This window comes from Salvelinus alpinus, chromosome 9, assembly GCF_045679555.1.
Source record: "Salvelinus alpinus chromosome 9, SLU_Salpinus.1, whole genome shotgun sequence".
NCBI classification, from domain to species: Eukaryota; Metazoa; Chordata; class Actinopteri; order Salmoniformes; family Salmonidae; genus Salvelinus; species Salvelinus alpinus.
In genome coordinates this window covers 40,923,572-40,940,454 of record NC_092094.1, presented here as the reverse complement: position 1 = coordinate 40,940,454, position 16,883 = coordinate 40,923,572, and the positions used below count along the sequence as shown (strand labels likewise).

The 16,883-nt window shown below is 42.0% G+C and overlaps 1 protein-coding gene across 3 annotated transcripts in view; it reads left to right on the top strand.

The window, feature by feature from the left end:
* The window catches only part of adat1 (adenosine deaminase tRNA specific 1), a 28,769-nt gene extending 19,579 nt beyond the window's left edge, over positions 1-9,190 (top strand). For 2 of the 3 annotated variants that reach the window (XM_071326208.1, XM_071326206.1), the window contains one exon: positions 8,561-9,190. In XM_071326208.1, the coding sequence (XP_071182309.1) occupies positions 8,561-8,693 (133 nt within the window). In that variant the 3' untranslated portion in view covers positions 8,694-9,190. Of the gene's footprint in view, positions 1-7,963 lie in introns of all 3 variants that reach the window. The other variant, XM_071326207.1, reaches the window with a different exon arrangement.
* The last annotated feature ends 7,693 nt before the right edge of the window (positions 9,191-16,883 follow it).

The following is a 16,883-nucleotide window of genomic DNA, read 5'->3' as shown; positions in this document are numbered from 1 at the left end:
GTTCACGGGCTCTGTGGCTTCCTCTACACGTGGCCAGTCTTTAGGCATTGTTTCAGGCTTTTACTCTGAAAAATTAGGGAGATACAGCACTTTCAATCAGTGGCCAGTGGAAATTTCCATTCATCAGCCATGCGCCTGATCGGGAACGTGCCTTTCTTGTTTCTCCTTTCCTATTGACGAAGCTTTTGTCCGGTTGAAATATTATTGTTTATTTATGACAAAAACAACCGGAGGATTGATTTTAAACATCGTTTGGCATGTTTCTACTAACTTTTAGTGTACTTTAAAAAAACGTTTCGTCTGGACTTAGTGCACGCGCCTTAAGCATTCGAATTACTGGACAAAATGCGCGAACAAAAAGGATATATTTGGTCATAAAGAGGGACATTATCGAACAAAACAAACATTTATTGTGTAACATGGAGACCTGGGAGTGCCACCAGATGAAGATCATCAAAGGTAAGTGATTAATTTTAATGCTATTTCTGACTTTTGTGACACTCTCCTTGGCTGGAAAATGGATGTATGGGTTTCTGTGGCTAGGTGCTGACCTAACATAATCGCAAAGTGTGCTTTCTCCGTAAAGCCTTTTTGAAATCTGACACAGCGGTTGCTGTAAACTGAGATTTTTTGATATAAATATGAACTTTATTGAACAAAACATACATGTATTGTGTAACATGAAGTCCTATGAGTGCCATCTGATGAAGATCATCAAAGGTTAGTGATTCATTTTATCTATTTTTCTGTATTTTGTGACTCCTCTCTTTGGCTGGAAAAATGGCTGTATGGTTTTCTGTGACTAGGTGCTGACCTAACATAATCGCATGGTGTGCTTTCGCAGTAAAGCCTTTTTGAAATCGGACACTGTGGTTGGATTTACAAGAAGTTTATATTTTAAATGGTGGATTATACTTGTATGTTGAGGAATTTTAATTATGGGATTTCTATTGTTTTGGCGCCTTGTTTTGGCGCCTTGCAATTTCACTGGCTGTTGTCGAGCTGGGATGCTAGCGTCCCACTTGTACCAGAGAGGTTAACAGCAAATATAACAAAATATACAGTCATACTTTACAACACAGTATACAAAATAAGTACAGACTTTATACACAAGGGTATACACATTTAAACAAAAATACGTAAGGCTTCACAGGCATTTAGGGTTCGCTTTGCTTTCCCGTTTAAAAAATAATAATAATTTCAATAAGTTACATTTTTCTTTAGCCCACTGACATTTATGTATAAAATATTTACCATACATCATAAAAATATTATTTATGTATACTTTGTTCTGATCCAAATCCTGATTTATTAAGTAAAAGTAAAATATCCTTACCATTAAGGTGAACCCTAGAACCAGTTAAAAATAATGCTCAAGATCTGTCCCAAAAAATCTTAGTGCCAATACAATCATAGAATAAATGACTTGGAGTTTAATTTTCTATTTGACGAAAAGCACACTTTAAATCAATGTCAGTTTAAAATTTTGGAAGTACCTGGTTAACTGGATAAGTTAAGTGAATGATTTTAAAAGACACAAAGACACACGGACTTTGTTAGTGACGCAATACTTTCTATTTCAATTCCATGCCGCTGGGGGCCTCCCGAGTGGCACAGCGGTCTAAGGCGCTGCATCGCAGTGCTTAAGGTATCACTACAAACCGGGTTCAATCACAGGCTGTGTCACAGCTGGCCGTGACTGGGAGACCCATGAGGCGGCGCACAATGGGCCCAGCGTTGTCTGGGTTAGGGGAGGGTTTGGCCGGCCAGGATTTCCTTGTCTCATTGCGCTCTAGTGACTCCTTGTGGCGGGCCAGGTGCCTGCAAGCTGGCTTTTACGCGAGCAGTGTGTCAAGAAGCAATGTGGCTTGGCAGCGTCGCGTTTCGAAGTATGCATGGCTCTCGGCCTTCGCCTCTCCCGAGTCCGTAGGGGAGTTGCAGCGATGGGACAATACTGTAACCACCAATTTGGATATCACGAAATTGGGGACAAAAGGGGAATTCCGTATACTGGAGGAAGAAAAGCAGGCTCGGTACATATCTTCCGAATATCACTATTAGTGCACTTTTTTATCCTTGAGGCACACACCATGTAATGGGATGCTAAAATGTAATTCCTCTCATAAACATAATTCCCCTGGCTTATAAGACCTGTAGGTATTGCAAAAAACTATGGCATACTCCTTCACATCACTGGAATTCCATATTTATTAAAAAACTTAAGAATTTATACAGTTGTCCATTTTCATTAAATAATTGTATTTTCAGCTTCTGTGCTCTCTTCTATAATGGCAGGGATTATACAACAAGAAGAGTAAGACTAAAAATAATATCCTGCACACTAACATTATCTTGATTTATTTGTCCTATTGGAGTGTATCAACATTTTAATTGTTCATAGGAGCAGTATGCCCAATGAGTGCTTTCTATTTTTTAAAGGGTTAAGTTACCAGTTAATACGATTGTAAAAGTTAAAATACATTAACATAGCTATACACACACCATTCACATGGCTATATACACAACACACACTGCTGCTAAAGTCAGAGCCTCTCCACTGGAGAACTCAGACACAGGAAATTAAGCAGTGTTGTCGGGGCATGGAGGACTGAGGTGGATGTCCAGGCTGATGAAATGCAGGGTCTGGGCCTCAGAGCCCCTAAGGGCATCTTTACACTACACTACTTTGATGCCACAAACTAGGTCAATGAGAGATACTTGTGTAGTGTAAAGAGACAGATCTAGATTCAAATCTCTCACTACCTCCGGAGGTAGTGTGGGAGACATCTACGCTAGAGGTTGATTCTGGAACAGGACTCCCGCGTGTCTTGCCGGAATGGGAGTGAAGTTCAATAGTAAAGTTCGGGACAGGATTGACAGTCATAAACAGTTTTTTTTTTTTTAAAGTATGTCTAATATAGTTTATAGTTTACGATTCATGATGATTAATTTCAACAACTATTTTTGACGAAACAAACAATTCACTTTGCCATTGTATTAGTTGGGATTTGATTCAATCGTGGTGAATCGATTCATGTGAATAAAATATTTTTGAATCACGAACAGTTATTTTAGGAAACAAGATTTGATGTAGCCTTTTGGATTATGTGGCTTCAGAACTTGTTTTGTAGATACTTTTAGTTGATTAGGGAATCCAATGTATGGGACGTTGCGACTCAACAGATGCCAGTCAGGCTGGAAAGTAAACACTTCTGGTAGCTAAGCTAAATATGACTAAACTTGAAAAGGTACATCCCCTGAAAAAAAATTGTGGGCTTGATTCAGCTGAATAAAAATATTTGTATCCTACCATAGCCATTTGATCTTTGATGTATTGAAGGAGTGAATTATTTCAAAAGGCATAAAACGTATTTGGTTGCTATGTTATAATTAACGATGGTCAACCATCCTCCAGGAGAGCAAGCTTTTATTCCAGTCCCCCTCCAACAAACCACGTTTTAGAAATGAGCTGCTCAACCGGACCTTGATAGAATGTTTCTGTGTTTGAGCAGGGCTTGATCAAAAGCCTTCACACCCAGTAGCTCTCCAGAGTCCAGACTGAGCGTTGATCACATGTGTTGTATACCGTTGCCTAACAGGCATTTTGATTTCTGGTGGGTTAAGTGCCTTGCAGAACGACAGGACATGGGATCAGAGAGCAGCCTTCCAGTGTCAATTCCACATTCCTCTGACTTTTTATACGTACATAAAAAAGTAAGCACCAATTGTTGGTCATGCTGCCAATTGTTGGTCATGGAAATTTGGTTAAAAGTAATGGAAAAGTAATGAAATCAGTCAATGTGTATGAACTGGTTTTGACTAGCAGAAGTTACTTTTCGTGGCAGGTTAGGAACAGGGTTAGGGTTAGCTAAAATCGTCCTGACGCGACTCGAACGTATCTAGCTACAACCAGGCCGGCCCTGAGAACAGTCTTGGTTTGCACTAATGTGATTCTGCATGATGAGCGGGGGACGGGAGTGATTTCTGTGCGTAAAAAGTATCACGGGACGGAAGTGATTTTTATCGGGAGAATACAGGAAAGTTCTGGGGTTATAGGACTGTTGCCGGATTGGGACAGGAATGAATTTTCACTCCTGTGTCATCCTCTAATCTAGTACTGTTGATAATGGGATATGGAGAAGGGTGAGCCGGTCAAGGATCGATTCAGACAAGGTGGTAAATTGTATGACAAGCGACAGTTTAATTTAAGAGTAAAGATATCTGGTACAAGCGTATACGGACTCGTTCATTCAGCTCATAAGGAACCAGCAGAAAAAGCCCAGATAACAGAGTGCATAGACATTTTATACAGCACAGAAAGTAGGTTGAGTCTGGAAGTTCTGGTCCTCTGGTTGGTCCTGATGAGTTGGGCGAGGTCCCCTTCAGGCTAGTATCACTGTCCCATTGGCTCTGAGTAGAGTTCTTTGTCTTCATAAATGTTCAGCTAAAACAGGAGTTTAGGTGTGTGCGTAGATGTTCCTATTTTGACATATCTGTGTGTCTCTGTGAAATGTTCAGCTAAAACAGGAGATTTTGTGTGTGCGTAGACGTTCCTGTTTTATTAGTTTTTATGAAAGGTTTGCCTCAGCCCTCTGTCCTTGGGTGTGTGTGTGTCTCAGTATCTCGTGAAATGCAGAACCAAGCACCCTTTTCTTATCAGTGTTTATGAAAGGTCTGTGCCAGCCATCTGTCTCTGGGTGTGTGTGGGTCTCAGTATCTGCTTATGAGTTTGTGAGAAACCCTGTTTTGAAAGAAGTTAGTTATAACAACGTAATAGCAATATGCTTGTGTTATTTTAAATGGTATTTATTACAGTACCCCCCTCTGAGTAGTACGTCAACAGCTCTCCCACACCACATGTCCCTGCAAGAATTACCTTAAAACCAGTAGACAGCATTTTTGCTCTGTTATAAGCAGTCTCACATGGCCCTTTACACTCGTAAACCGTGTACGGGTTGAAAATGGCAGATTTGAACATTGATAAACGCCTAAATTGGAACGCAATGGTTGTACTGTAACATGCTATACACTGCTATTCATGCTTGACCATTTCTACTCCCCTTTCTGGGATGGCTACAAGTCCCCCCCCCCCCCCCCTCTTTGGCAAATCAGATCCACTTCCATTTTACTCCTCCCCTCCTACAGGCAGAAATTTTAACAGGAAGTACCCGAGGTAAGGACGGTTCAACGTTGGTCAGACCAATCGGAATCTATGCTTCAAGATTGCTTTGATCACGCGGACTGGGATATGTTCTGGGTTGCCTCTGAGAATAGTATGGACGTATACACTGGCTGTGACAGAGTTTATCAGGAGGTGCATAGAGGATGTTGTTCCCCCTGTGACAATCAGAACTTACCCAAACCAAAAACTGTGGATCGATGGCAGCATGCTCCAACAGATTCATGAATGGCGCAATCGACATTGCACTGCACACTATCCCATCTGGACAAGAGAAATGCCTACGTGAAACCCTCATGAACTTCTACAGTTGCACCATTGAGAGAGTCCTGTTGGGCTGTATCACTACCTGGTACGGCAATTGCACCGTCCGCGACCGCAGGCCTCTCCAGAGGGTAGGGCGGTCAGCCCAACTCCTCACTGGGGACACACTGCCTGTCTCTAGGACATCTACAGCACCCGGTGTCACAGGAAGGCCAAGAATATCAAGGACCTCAGCCACCTGAGAAACGGCCTGTTCACCCCGCTACCATCTAGAAGGCGGGGACCGAGAGACTGAAAAACAGCTTCCGTCTCCAGGCCATCAGACTTTTAAATAGTCACGACTAGCTTGTCACGACTAGAATTTTTGCAAATGTATTAAAAATATAAACAGAAATGTCTCTGTTCTTTTGCCCATCTTAATTGTTTCCTTTATTGGCCAGTCTGAGAGATGGCTTTTTTCTTTGCAACTCTGCCTAGAAGGCCAGCATCCCAGAGTCGCCTCTTCACTGTTGACGTTGAGACTGGTGTTTTGCGGGTACTATTTGATGACGCTGCCAGGTGAGAACTTGTGGAGGTGTCTGTTTCTCAAACTAGACACTCAAATGTACTTGTCCTCTTGCTCAGTTGTGCACCGGGTCCTCCCACTCCTCTTTCTATTCTGGTTAGAGCCAGTTTGCGCTGTTCTGTGAAGGGAGTAGTACACAGCTTTGTACGAGATCTACAGTTTCTTGGCAATTTCTCACGTGGAATAGCCTTCATTTCTCAGAGCAAGAATAGACTGACGAGTTTCAGAAAAAAGGACTTTGTTTCTGGCCATTTTGAGCCTGTAATCGAACCCACAAATGCTGATGCTCCAGATGCTCAAGTACTCTAAAGAAGGCCAGTTTTATTGCTTCTTTAATCAGGACAACAGTTTTCAGTTGTGCTAACATAATTGCAATAGGGTTTTCTAATGATCAATTTGCATTTTAAAATGATAAACTTGGATTAGCTAACACAACGTGCCATTGGAACACAGGAGTGATGGTTGCTGATAATGGGCCTCTGTACGCCTATGTAGATATTCCATTAAGAAAATTCCGGATAAAATAGTCATTAACAATGTTTATAATGTATTTCTGATCAATTTGATATTTTAATGGACAAAAAATGTGCTTTTCTTTCAAAAACAAGTACATTTCTAAGTGAACCCAAACTTTTGAAAGGTAGTGTATATGGACGTGCGATGTCAGAGCGGAACGGACTAAGATACAGTAGAATAGAATACAGTACATATGAGATGAGTAATGCAAGCTCTGTAAACATTATTAAAGTGACTAGTGTTCCATTCCTTTAAGTGGCCAGTGATTTCTTGTCTATGCCTATAGGCAGCAGCCTCTAATGTGCTAGTGATGGCTGTTTAGCAGTCTGATGGCCTTTAGATAGAAGCTGTTTTTCAGTCTCTCGGTCCCAGCTTTGATGCACCTGTACTGACCTCGCCTTCTGGATGATAGCGGGGTGAACAGGCAGTGTCTCGGGTGGTTAATGTCCTTGATGATCATTTTGGTCTTCCTGTGACATTGGGTGCTGTAGGTATCCTGGAGGGTGGATAGTTTGCCCTTTAATCCGTTAGGGCAGACAGCACCTGCCTCTGGAGAGCCTTGCGGTTGCGTGCAGTGCAGTTTCCGTACCAGGCGGTGATACAGCCCGACAGGATGCTTTCAATTGTGCATCTGTAAAAGTTTGTGGGTTTTAAGTGACAAGCCAAATTTCTTTATCCTCCTGAGGTTTAAGAGTCTCTGTTGCGCCTTCTTCACCACACTCTGGGGCGGCAGGTAGCGTAGTGGTTAGAGCGTTGGACTAGTAACCGAAAGGTTGTTGTTCTGCCCCTGAACAAGGCAGTTAACGCACTGTTCCTAGGCCGTCATTGTAAATAAGAATTTATTCTTAACTGATTTGCCTAGTTAAATAAAGGTAAAATAATTCTAATTAATCTCTGTCTGGGTGGTCCATTTCAGTTTGTCAGTGATGTGTACGCCAAGGAACTTTGAAGCTTTCCACCTTCTCCACTGTGGTCCACTCAATGTAGATAGGGGGGTGCACCCTCCGCTGTTTCCTGAAGTCCACGATCATCTCCTTTTTGTTTTGTTGACTTTGAGAGAGAGGTTGTTTTCCAGGCACCATGCTCCCAGAGCCCTCACTCACCTCCCTGTAGGCTCTCTCATCATCGTTGGTAATCAAGCCTACTACTGTTGTCTTCTGCAAACTTGATTTGAGTTGGAGGCATGGGTGAACAGGGAGTACAGGAGGGGCTTAGCACGCACCCTTGTGGGGCCGCAGAGTTGAGGATCAGCGAAGTGGAGGTGATGTTTCTTATCTTCACCACCTGGGGGTGGCCTGTCAGGAAGGACCCAATTGCACAGGGCGGGGTTATAGACCCAGGGCCTCAAGCTTAATGATGAGCTTGGAGGGTACTATGGGGTTGAATGCTGAGCTATAGTCAATGAACAGCATTCTTACGTAGGTATTCCTCTTGTCCAGATGGGATAGGGCAGTGTGCAGAGTGATGGCGATTGCATCGTCTGTGGATCTATTGGGGCGGTAAGCAAATTGAAGTCGGTCTAGGGTGGCAGGTAAGGTTGAGGTGATCCTTGACTAGTCCCTCAAAGCACTTCATGATGACAGAGGTGAGTGCTACGTGGCAAATACTTATTGACTCAAGACATTTCAGCTTTTTATAAATAAATAAAAAACTAATTCCACTTTGACATTATAGGGTATTGTGTGTTAAGGCCATTATTAAGACAAAATCAGAATTTAATCAATTTTAAATTCAGGCTCTAACACAACAAAATGTGGAAAAAGCCCAGGGGTGTGTCTTATGTCAGTGTGTCGCTTAGGAGTGACACAATCTGACGTAAGACAATGCTCACAGAGGACAGGAATCCTTGGGGTATGTTTCCACACCCTGGAAAAAAATCTTTAATTTCCTCAGTAGCATGACAAGGGTTCATTCCACATAAATAGAATGACTCATTCTTATTCTATAGTTAATTTATCTAATGTCTTGTGATTTAAGAGGTTAATATGCCATGGTAACTGCCACTGAGGTTCTGTGTTTGTTGATTGTGTCTGTAGGGGAAAGGAGCTCCAGACGTACTGGGACTACAAGCAGGTGGCTCAGTCGTACCAGCAGGCCTCGCTGCAGCTGCGCTCACAGGCCTTCCCACTGTGGCTCCGCAGTGATCGCGACCTGCTGCAGTTTCACTGAAACACAGCACAACTGTGTACTAACCAGAAACCGGTTAGTACAGAATGCTGTGTGATTATTAGAGGGACATAGACAAAAACAGGTGAAAGGACACAAACATACTGTCATGAAGCATTATTTTACTTGTGGATGTGCCAAGGAGGCGATGACTAATTTTGGCAGGACATGCAAAGACATGAGTTTAGAAAGGGCTTGGAGCTCACATGGTCAGTATCCCCACGTAGCCTATTCAGATATAAATCACTTGGCTTGGAATGTGTTAAAATTCCACTAGAACAATGCATGACCTGTTTTTCAAATGTATTTATCTGTTCAATCTCACATTATGTTCATGAGATCTGCGTTATTGATTTGTGTGACAGTCTTTGTTCCTGTATTGCCAGAATGTTATGTTTTATTATTACAGTATTACTTCTGAATATTTTTCTGTTGCTAAAAATGGATTGGTTGTTTTGAATGAGTACAGATAATAAAGAGTCATTTTGTGTTTTTATTGATTAGGTAGTCCAGCTACCTTTCATATATTCAAAATGTTTGGTATATATTGTCTTTAAAGATGAACAAGAAATCAGCCAAGACCTCTTGTAGACCTCCACAAGTCTGGTTCATCTTTGGGAGCAATTTCCAAACGCCTGAAGGTACCATGTTCATCTGTACAAACAATAGTACGCAAGTATAAACACCATGGGACCACGCAGCCGTCATACCGCTCAGGAAGGAGACGTGTTCGGTCTCCTAGAGATGAACGTACTTTGGTGAGAAAAGTGCAAATCAATCCCAGAACAACAGGAAAGGACCTTGTGAAGATGCTGGAGGAAAGAGGCACAAATGTATCTATATCCACAGTAAAACGAGTCCTATATCGACATAACCTGAAAGCAAGGGAGAAGCCACTGCTCCAAAACAGCCTTAGTAAAAGCCAGACTACGGTTTGCAACTGCACATGGGGACAAAGATCGTACTTTTTGGAGAAATGTCCTCTGGTCTGATGAAACAAAAATAGAACTGTTTGGCCATAATGACCATCATTATGTTTGGAGGAAAAAGGGGTAGGTTTGCAAGCTGAAGATCACCATCCCAACCGTGAAGGACGGGGGTGGCAGCATCATGTTGTGGGGGTGCTTTGCTGCAGGAGGGACTTGTGCACTTCACAAAATAGATGACAACATGAGCAAGGAAAATTATGTAGATATATTGAAGCAACATCTCAAGACATCAGTCAGGAAGTTAAAGCATTGTCGCAAATAGGTCTTCCAAATGGACAATGACCCCAAGCACACTTCCAAAGTTGTGGCAAAATGGCTGAAGGACAACAAAGTCAAGGTATTGGAGTGGCCATCACAAAGCCCTGACCTCAATCCCATAGAAAATTTGTGGGCAGAACTGAAAAAGCATGAGCGAGCAAGGAGGCCTACAAACCTGACTCAGTTACACCAGCTCTGTCAGGAGGAATGGGCCAAAATTCACCCAACTTATTGTGGGGAGCTTGTGGAAGGCTACCCGAAACGTTTGACCCAAGTTCAACAATTTAAAGGTAATGCTACCCAAATACTAATTGAGTATGTAAACTTCTGACCCACTGGGAATGTGATGAAAGAAATAAAAGCTGAAGTAAATCATTCTCTCTACTATTATTCTGACATTTCACATTATTAAAATGGAGTGGTGATCCTAACTGACCTAAGACAGGGAATTTTTACGAGGATGAAATGTCAGGAATTGTGAAAAACTGAGTTTAAATGTATTTGGCTATGGTGTATGTAAACTTACGACTTCAACTGTATAGACTGTATTCTACGCTTTCTATTGCATCTTAGCCGCTCCGTCACTGCTCATCCATAAATGTATATATTCTTATCCCATTCCTTTACTAGATTGTGTGTTTTCAGTTTTGTTGTGGAATTGTTAGATATTACCTGTTAGATACTGCTACACTGTCAGATCTAAAAGCATAAGCATTTCGCTACACTCGCAACATCTGCTAACCAGTAAGATTAGGTGACCAGTAAGATTTGATCAAATGTACAATGTATAGTTTCAATATGATACTGAACTCAGCAACAAACAAAAAATGTCCTCACTGTCAACTGCGTTTATTTTCAGCAAACTTAACATGTGTAAATATTTGTATGAACATAAGATTCAACAACTGAGACATAACCTAAACAAGTTCCACAGACATGTAACAGAAATGGAATAATGTGTCTGTGAACAAAGAGGGGGTCAAAATCTAAAGTAACAGTCAGTATATGGTGTGGCCACCAGCTGCATTAAGTACTGCAGTGCATCTCCTCATGGACTGCACCAGATTTGACAGTTCTTGCTGTGAGATGTTGCCCCACTCTTCCACCAAGGCACCTGCAAGTTCCCGGACATTTCTGGGGGGAATGGCCCTAGCCCTCACCCTCCGATCCAACAGGTCCCAGACGTGCTCAATGGGATTGAGATCTGGGCTCGTCGCTGGCCATTGCAGAACACTGACATTCCTGTCTTGCAGGAAATCACGCACAGAACGAGCAGTATGGCTGGTGGCATTGTCATGCTGGAGGGTCATGTCAGGATGAGCCTGCAGGAAGGGTACCACACTAGGGAGGAGGATGTCTTCCCTGTAACGCACAGCGTTGAGATTGTCTGTAATGATAACAAGCTCAGTTCGATGATGCTGTGACACCACCCCAGAACATGGCGGACCCTCCACCTCAATCGATCCCACTCCAGAGTACAGCCTCGGTGTAACGCTCATTCCTTCGACGATAAACGCGAATCCGACCATCACCCCTGGTGAGACAAAACCGTGACTCGTCAGTGAAGAGCACTTTTTGCCAGTCCTGTCTGGTCCAGCGACGGTGGGTTTGTGCCCATAGGCAACGTTGCCGGTGATGTCTGGTGAGGACCTGCCTTACAACAGGCCTACAAGCCCTCAGTCCAGCCTCTCTTAGCCTATTGCGGACAGTCTGACCACTGATGGAGGGATTGTGCGTTCCTGGTGTAACTTGGGCAGTTGTTGTTGCTATCCTGTACCTGTCCCGCAGGTGTGATGTTAGGATGTACCGATCCTGTGCAGGTGTTGTTACACGTGGTCTGCCACTGAGAGGACGATCAGCTGTCCGTCCTGTCTCCCTGTAGCGCTGTCTTAGGCGTCTCACAGTACGGACATTGCAATTTTTTGCCCTGGCCACATCTGCAGTCCTCATGCCTCCTTGCAGCATGCCTAAGTCACGTTCACGCAGATGAGCAGGGACCCTGGGCATCTTTCTTTTGGTGTTTTTCAGAGTCAGTAGAAAGGCCTCTTTACTGTTCTAAGTTTTCAAAACTGTGATCTTAATTGCCTACCGTCTGTAAGCTGATAGTGTCTTAACGACCGTTCCACAGGTGCATGTTCATTAATTGTTTATGGTTCATTGAACGGCATGGGAAACAGTGTTTAAACCCTTTACAATGAAGATCTGTGAAGTTATTTGGATTTTTACGAATTAACTTTGAAAGACAGGGTCCTGAAAAAGGGACGTTTCTTTTTTTGCTGAGTTTAGCAATACAAATGAATCTGTAACATGATTAATGTTGAGGTTTTTCTTCCACACAAATTTCTCTATTTGGATAGTGATACAATTGAGCTTTTCTGGAAAAAATTACTGGGTTGTGTCAACTCTAAAGTGAAGGCCTAAAACCAAATTTGTTTTTTCCACTGTACGCCACGTACAGAAAGCCGTCCTCGTCTCTCTTTCTCATACAGCTGGCCCATTGTCAGACTGCAAGACAGTGAAAGACATTGGTCAAACATTTTGAACATACATTTTCAAGAACACACAAATATTTAACACATACATTCTTCTCCATCCAAACACACTCAGAACCCAAACTGATGCAAATGCATTCACTCCTATACTAGTCTCGCATTGCTATACTCCCAAGTCTCATGGAAAAGGTGAAAATCAAGGTTCCTCTTATACTTGCACCACATGCAATACACATGCAGCAAATCATCTGATATCTGAGTCACCCGTGATTTGTTAGAAAATGTAATCTAACATCAGAATGGCATTGTCTAGGAAAGATGAAGCAATTGCATAAGCCAAGTTATCCTTCTAATTCCAATGCCTATTCAATTAAACTCGTAACCATGTGTACTGTCTACCCAAATAATGCATTAGTAGATACAGTGCCTTCAGAAAGTTATTCCACATTTTGTTGTTACAGCCTGAATTCAAAATGGATTAAAAGGATTTTGTATCTCACCCATCTACACACATTACCTCATAATGACAATGAAAACATGTTTTATATATTTTTAGCACATTTATTCAATGAAATACAGAAATGTCTAATTTATGTACGTTTTCACACCCCTGAGTCAATACTTTATAGAAGCACCTTTGGCAGCGATTAAAGCTATGAGTCTTTCTGGGTAAGTCTCTAAGAGCTTTGCACACCTGGATTGTACAATATTTGCGCAATATGCTTTTTAAAATTCTTCAACCTCTGTTAAGTTTGTTGTTGATCATTGCTAGACAGCCATTTTCAAGTCTTGCCATAGATTTTAAAGACGATTTTAGTCAAAGCTGTAACTAAGCCACTCTCTTTCAATGTCATCTTGGTAAGGACCTCAAGTGTATATTTGGCCTTGTGTTTTAGGTTATTGCCCTGCTGAAATGTGAATTTGTTTCCCATGTCTGTTGGAAAACAGAATGAACCAGGTTTTCCTCAGATTTCCACAGATTTTTGCCTGTGCCTTGCTCTATTCTGTTTATTTTTATCCTAAAAAAACTCCCTAGTCCCTCGATAACGAGTATACTCATAACATGATGCAGCCACCATGCTTGAAAATATGAAGTGGTACTCAATGATGTGTTGTGATGGATTTGGCCTTAATATAACGCTTTGTATTCAGGACATATAGTTAATTTCTTTGCTTCCTTTTCAGGATATTTTGGAATATTTTGTATTCTGTACAGGTGTCCTTCTTTTCCCTCTGTCATTTAGGTTAGTATTGTGGGCTCCTGAGTGGCGCAGCGGTCTAAGGCACTGCATCTCGGTGCTAGAGGCGTCACTACATACCTTGTTTCGACCCCCGGCTGCATCACAACCGGCCCTGATCGGGAGTCCCATAGGGCGGCGCACAATTGGCCCAGCGTTGTCCAGGTTCATGGAGGATTTTGGCCGGGGTAGGCCGTCATTGTAAAATAAGAATTTGTTCTTAGCTGACTTGCCTAGTTAAATCAAGGTTAAATTAAATAAACTACAATGTTGTTGATCCATCCTCAGTTGTTTTCCTATCACAGCCATTAAACTATGTAACTGTTTTAAAGTCACCATTGGCCTCATGGTGAAAGCACTGAGCGGTTTCCTTTCTGTCCGGCAACGGAGTCAGGAAGGATGCCTGTATCTTTGTAGTGACTTGGTGTATTGATACGCCATACAAAGTGGAATAACTTAATCATCCTCAAAGGGAGATTCAATGTATGCTTTTTTTACATTTTTACCCATCTACCAATAGGTGCCCGTTGCAAGGCATTTGTGAACATCCCTGGTCTTTGTGGTTAAATCTGTGTTTGGAATTCACTGCTTGACTGAGGGACCTTACAGATAATTGTATGTGTTGGGTACAGAGATGAGGTAGTGTTAAACTGGTATTTTTTATTTCTATTATTGCACGAAGTGTGAGTCCATGCAACTTATTGTGAGTTAAGCAAATTTTTACTCCTGAACTTACACTACATATACATAAGTATGTGGACACCCATTCAAATTAGTGGATTCGGCTATTTCAGCCATTGCTGAAATACCCATTGCTGACAGGTGTATCAATTTGAGCACACAGCCATGTGATCTCCATAGACAAACATTGGCAGTAGAATGGCCTTACTGGCCATTTTACACACCTCCAGGCTGTGTAAGGGCTATTTTACCAAGAAAGAGAGTGATGGAGTGCTGCATCAGATGACCTGGCATCCACAATCCCCCGACCTCAACCAAATTGGGATGAGTTGGACCGCAGAGTGAAGGAAAAGCAGCCAACAAGTGCTCAGCATATGTAGTAACTCCTTAAAGACTGTTGGAAAAGAATTCCAGGTGAAGCTGGTTGAGAAAATACCAAAAGTGTGCAAAGCTGTCATCAAGGCAAAGGGTGGCTATTTGAAGAATCTCAAATATATAATATATTTTGATTTAACACTTTTTTTGGATACTACATGATTCCATATGTTTTATTTCTTAGTTTTGATGTCTTCACTTTTATTCTACAATGTAGAAAATAGTAAAAATAAAGAAAAACCCTTGAATGAGTAGGCGTTCTAAAACTTTTGACCGGTAGTGTATGTGTGGAATTATTTTTGATTAGAATGGCCCACAGCTCATTCATCACAAAGCACAATGATATTGCAAAGTACTTTAATTACTTTTTCATTGGCAAGATAAGCAAACTTCGGGATGACATGCCTGCAACAAACATTGACACTACACATCCAAGTATATCGGACCAAATTATGAAAGACAAGAATTGTACTTTTGAATTCCGTTAAGTCAGTGTGGAAGAGGTGAAAAAATTATTGTTGTCTGTCATCAATGACAAGCCACCAGTGTCTGACAATCTACATGGAAAATTACTGAGGATAATAGCAAACGATATTGCCACTCCCATTTGCCACATCTTCAATTTACGCCTACTAGAGAGCGTGTGCCCTCAGGCCTGGAGGGAAGCTAAAGTCATTCCGCTACCCAAGAATAGTAAAGCCCCCTTTACTGGCTCAAATAGCCGACCAATCAGCCTGTTACCAACCCTTAGTAAACTTCTGGGAAGAAATGTGTTTGACCAGATACAATGCTAGTTTACAGTAAACAAATTAACAACAGAATTTCAGCATGCTTATAGGGAAGGACACTCAACAAGCACAGCACCTACACAAATGACTGATGATTGGCTGAGAGAAATTGATGATAAAATGATTGTGGGGGCTGTCTTCTTAGACTAAAGTGCAGCTTATGCCATTATTGATCATAGTCTGCTGCTTAAAAAACGTATGTGTTATGACTTTACACTCCCTGCTATAATGTGGATAAAGAGTTACTTGTCTAACAGAACACATAGGGTGTTCTTTAATGGAAGCCCATCAAATATAATCCAGTTAGAATCAGGAATTCCCCAGGGTAGCTTTTTAAGCCCCTTGCTTTTTTCAATTTTTACTAATGACATGCCACTGACTTTGAGTAAAGCCAAGTTTCGATGTATGCGGATGACTCAACACTATACACGTCAGCTACTACAGCGACTGAAATGACTGCAACACTCAACCAAGAGCTGCAGTTAGTTTCAGAGTGGGTGGCAAGGAATAAGTTATCCCTAAATATTTCTAAAACTAAAAGCATTGTATTTGGAGCAAAACACTCACTAAACCCTAAACCTCAACTAAATCTTGTAATACATAATGTGGAAATTGAGCAAGTTGAGATGACTAAACAGCTTGGAGTAACACTGGATTGTAAACTGTCATGGTCAAAACATATTGATGCAGTAGTAGCTAGATGGGGAGAAGTATGTCTATAGTAAAGCAATGCTCTGCCTTTTTAACAACACTATCAACAAGGCAGGCCCTAGTTTTGTCGCACCTTGACTACTGTTCAGTCGTGTGGTCAGGTGCCACAAAAAAAGGACTTAGGAAAATTGCAATTAGTTCAGAACAGGGCAGCAAGGCTGGCCCTTGGATGCACACAGAGAGCTAATATTAATAATATGCATGTCAATCTCTCCTGGCTTAAAGTGGAGGAGAGATTGACTTCATCACTACTTGTATTTATGAGAGGTATTGACATTCACCTATTGTGCCAGGTTTCCTCCAGTCGTGATGCTTGGCATTCAGGCTAAAAAGTTCAATCTTGGTTTCATCAGACCAGATAATCTTGTTTATTATGGTCTGAGAGGCCTTTAGGTGCCTTTTGGCAAACTCCAAGCGGGATGTCATGTGCCTTTTACTGAGGAGTGGCTTCAGTCTGGCCACTCTACTATAAAGGCCTGATTGGTTGAGTGCTGCAGAGATGGTTGTCCTTTTGGAAGGTTCTCCCATCTCCACAGAGGAACTCTGAAGCTTTTTCAGAGTGACCATCAGGTTTTTGGTCACCTCCCTGACCAAGGCCCTTCTCCCCCGATTGCTCAGTTTGGCCGGGCGCCCAGCTCTAGAAAGAGTCTTGGTGGTTCCA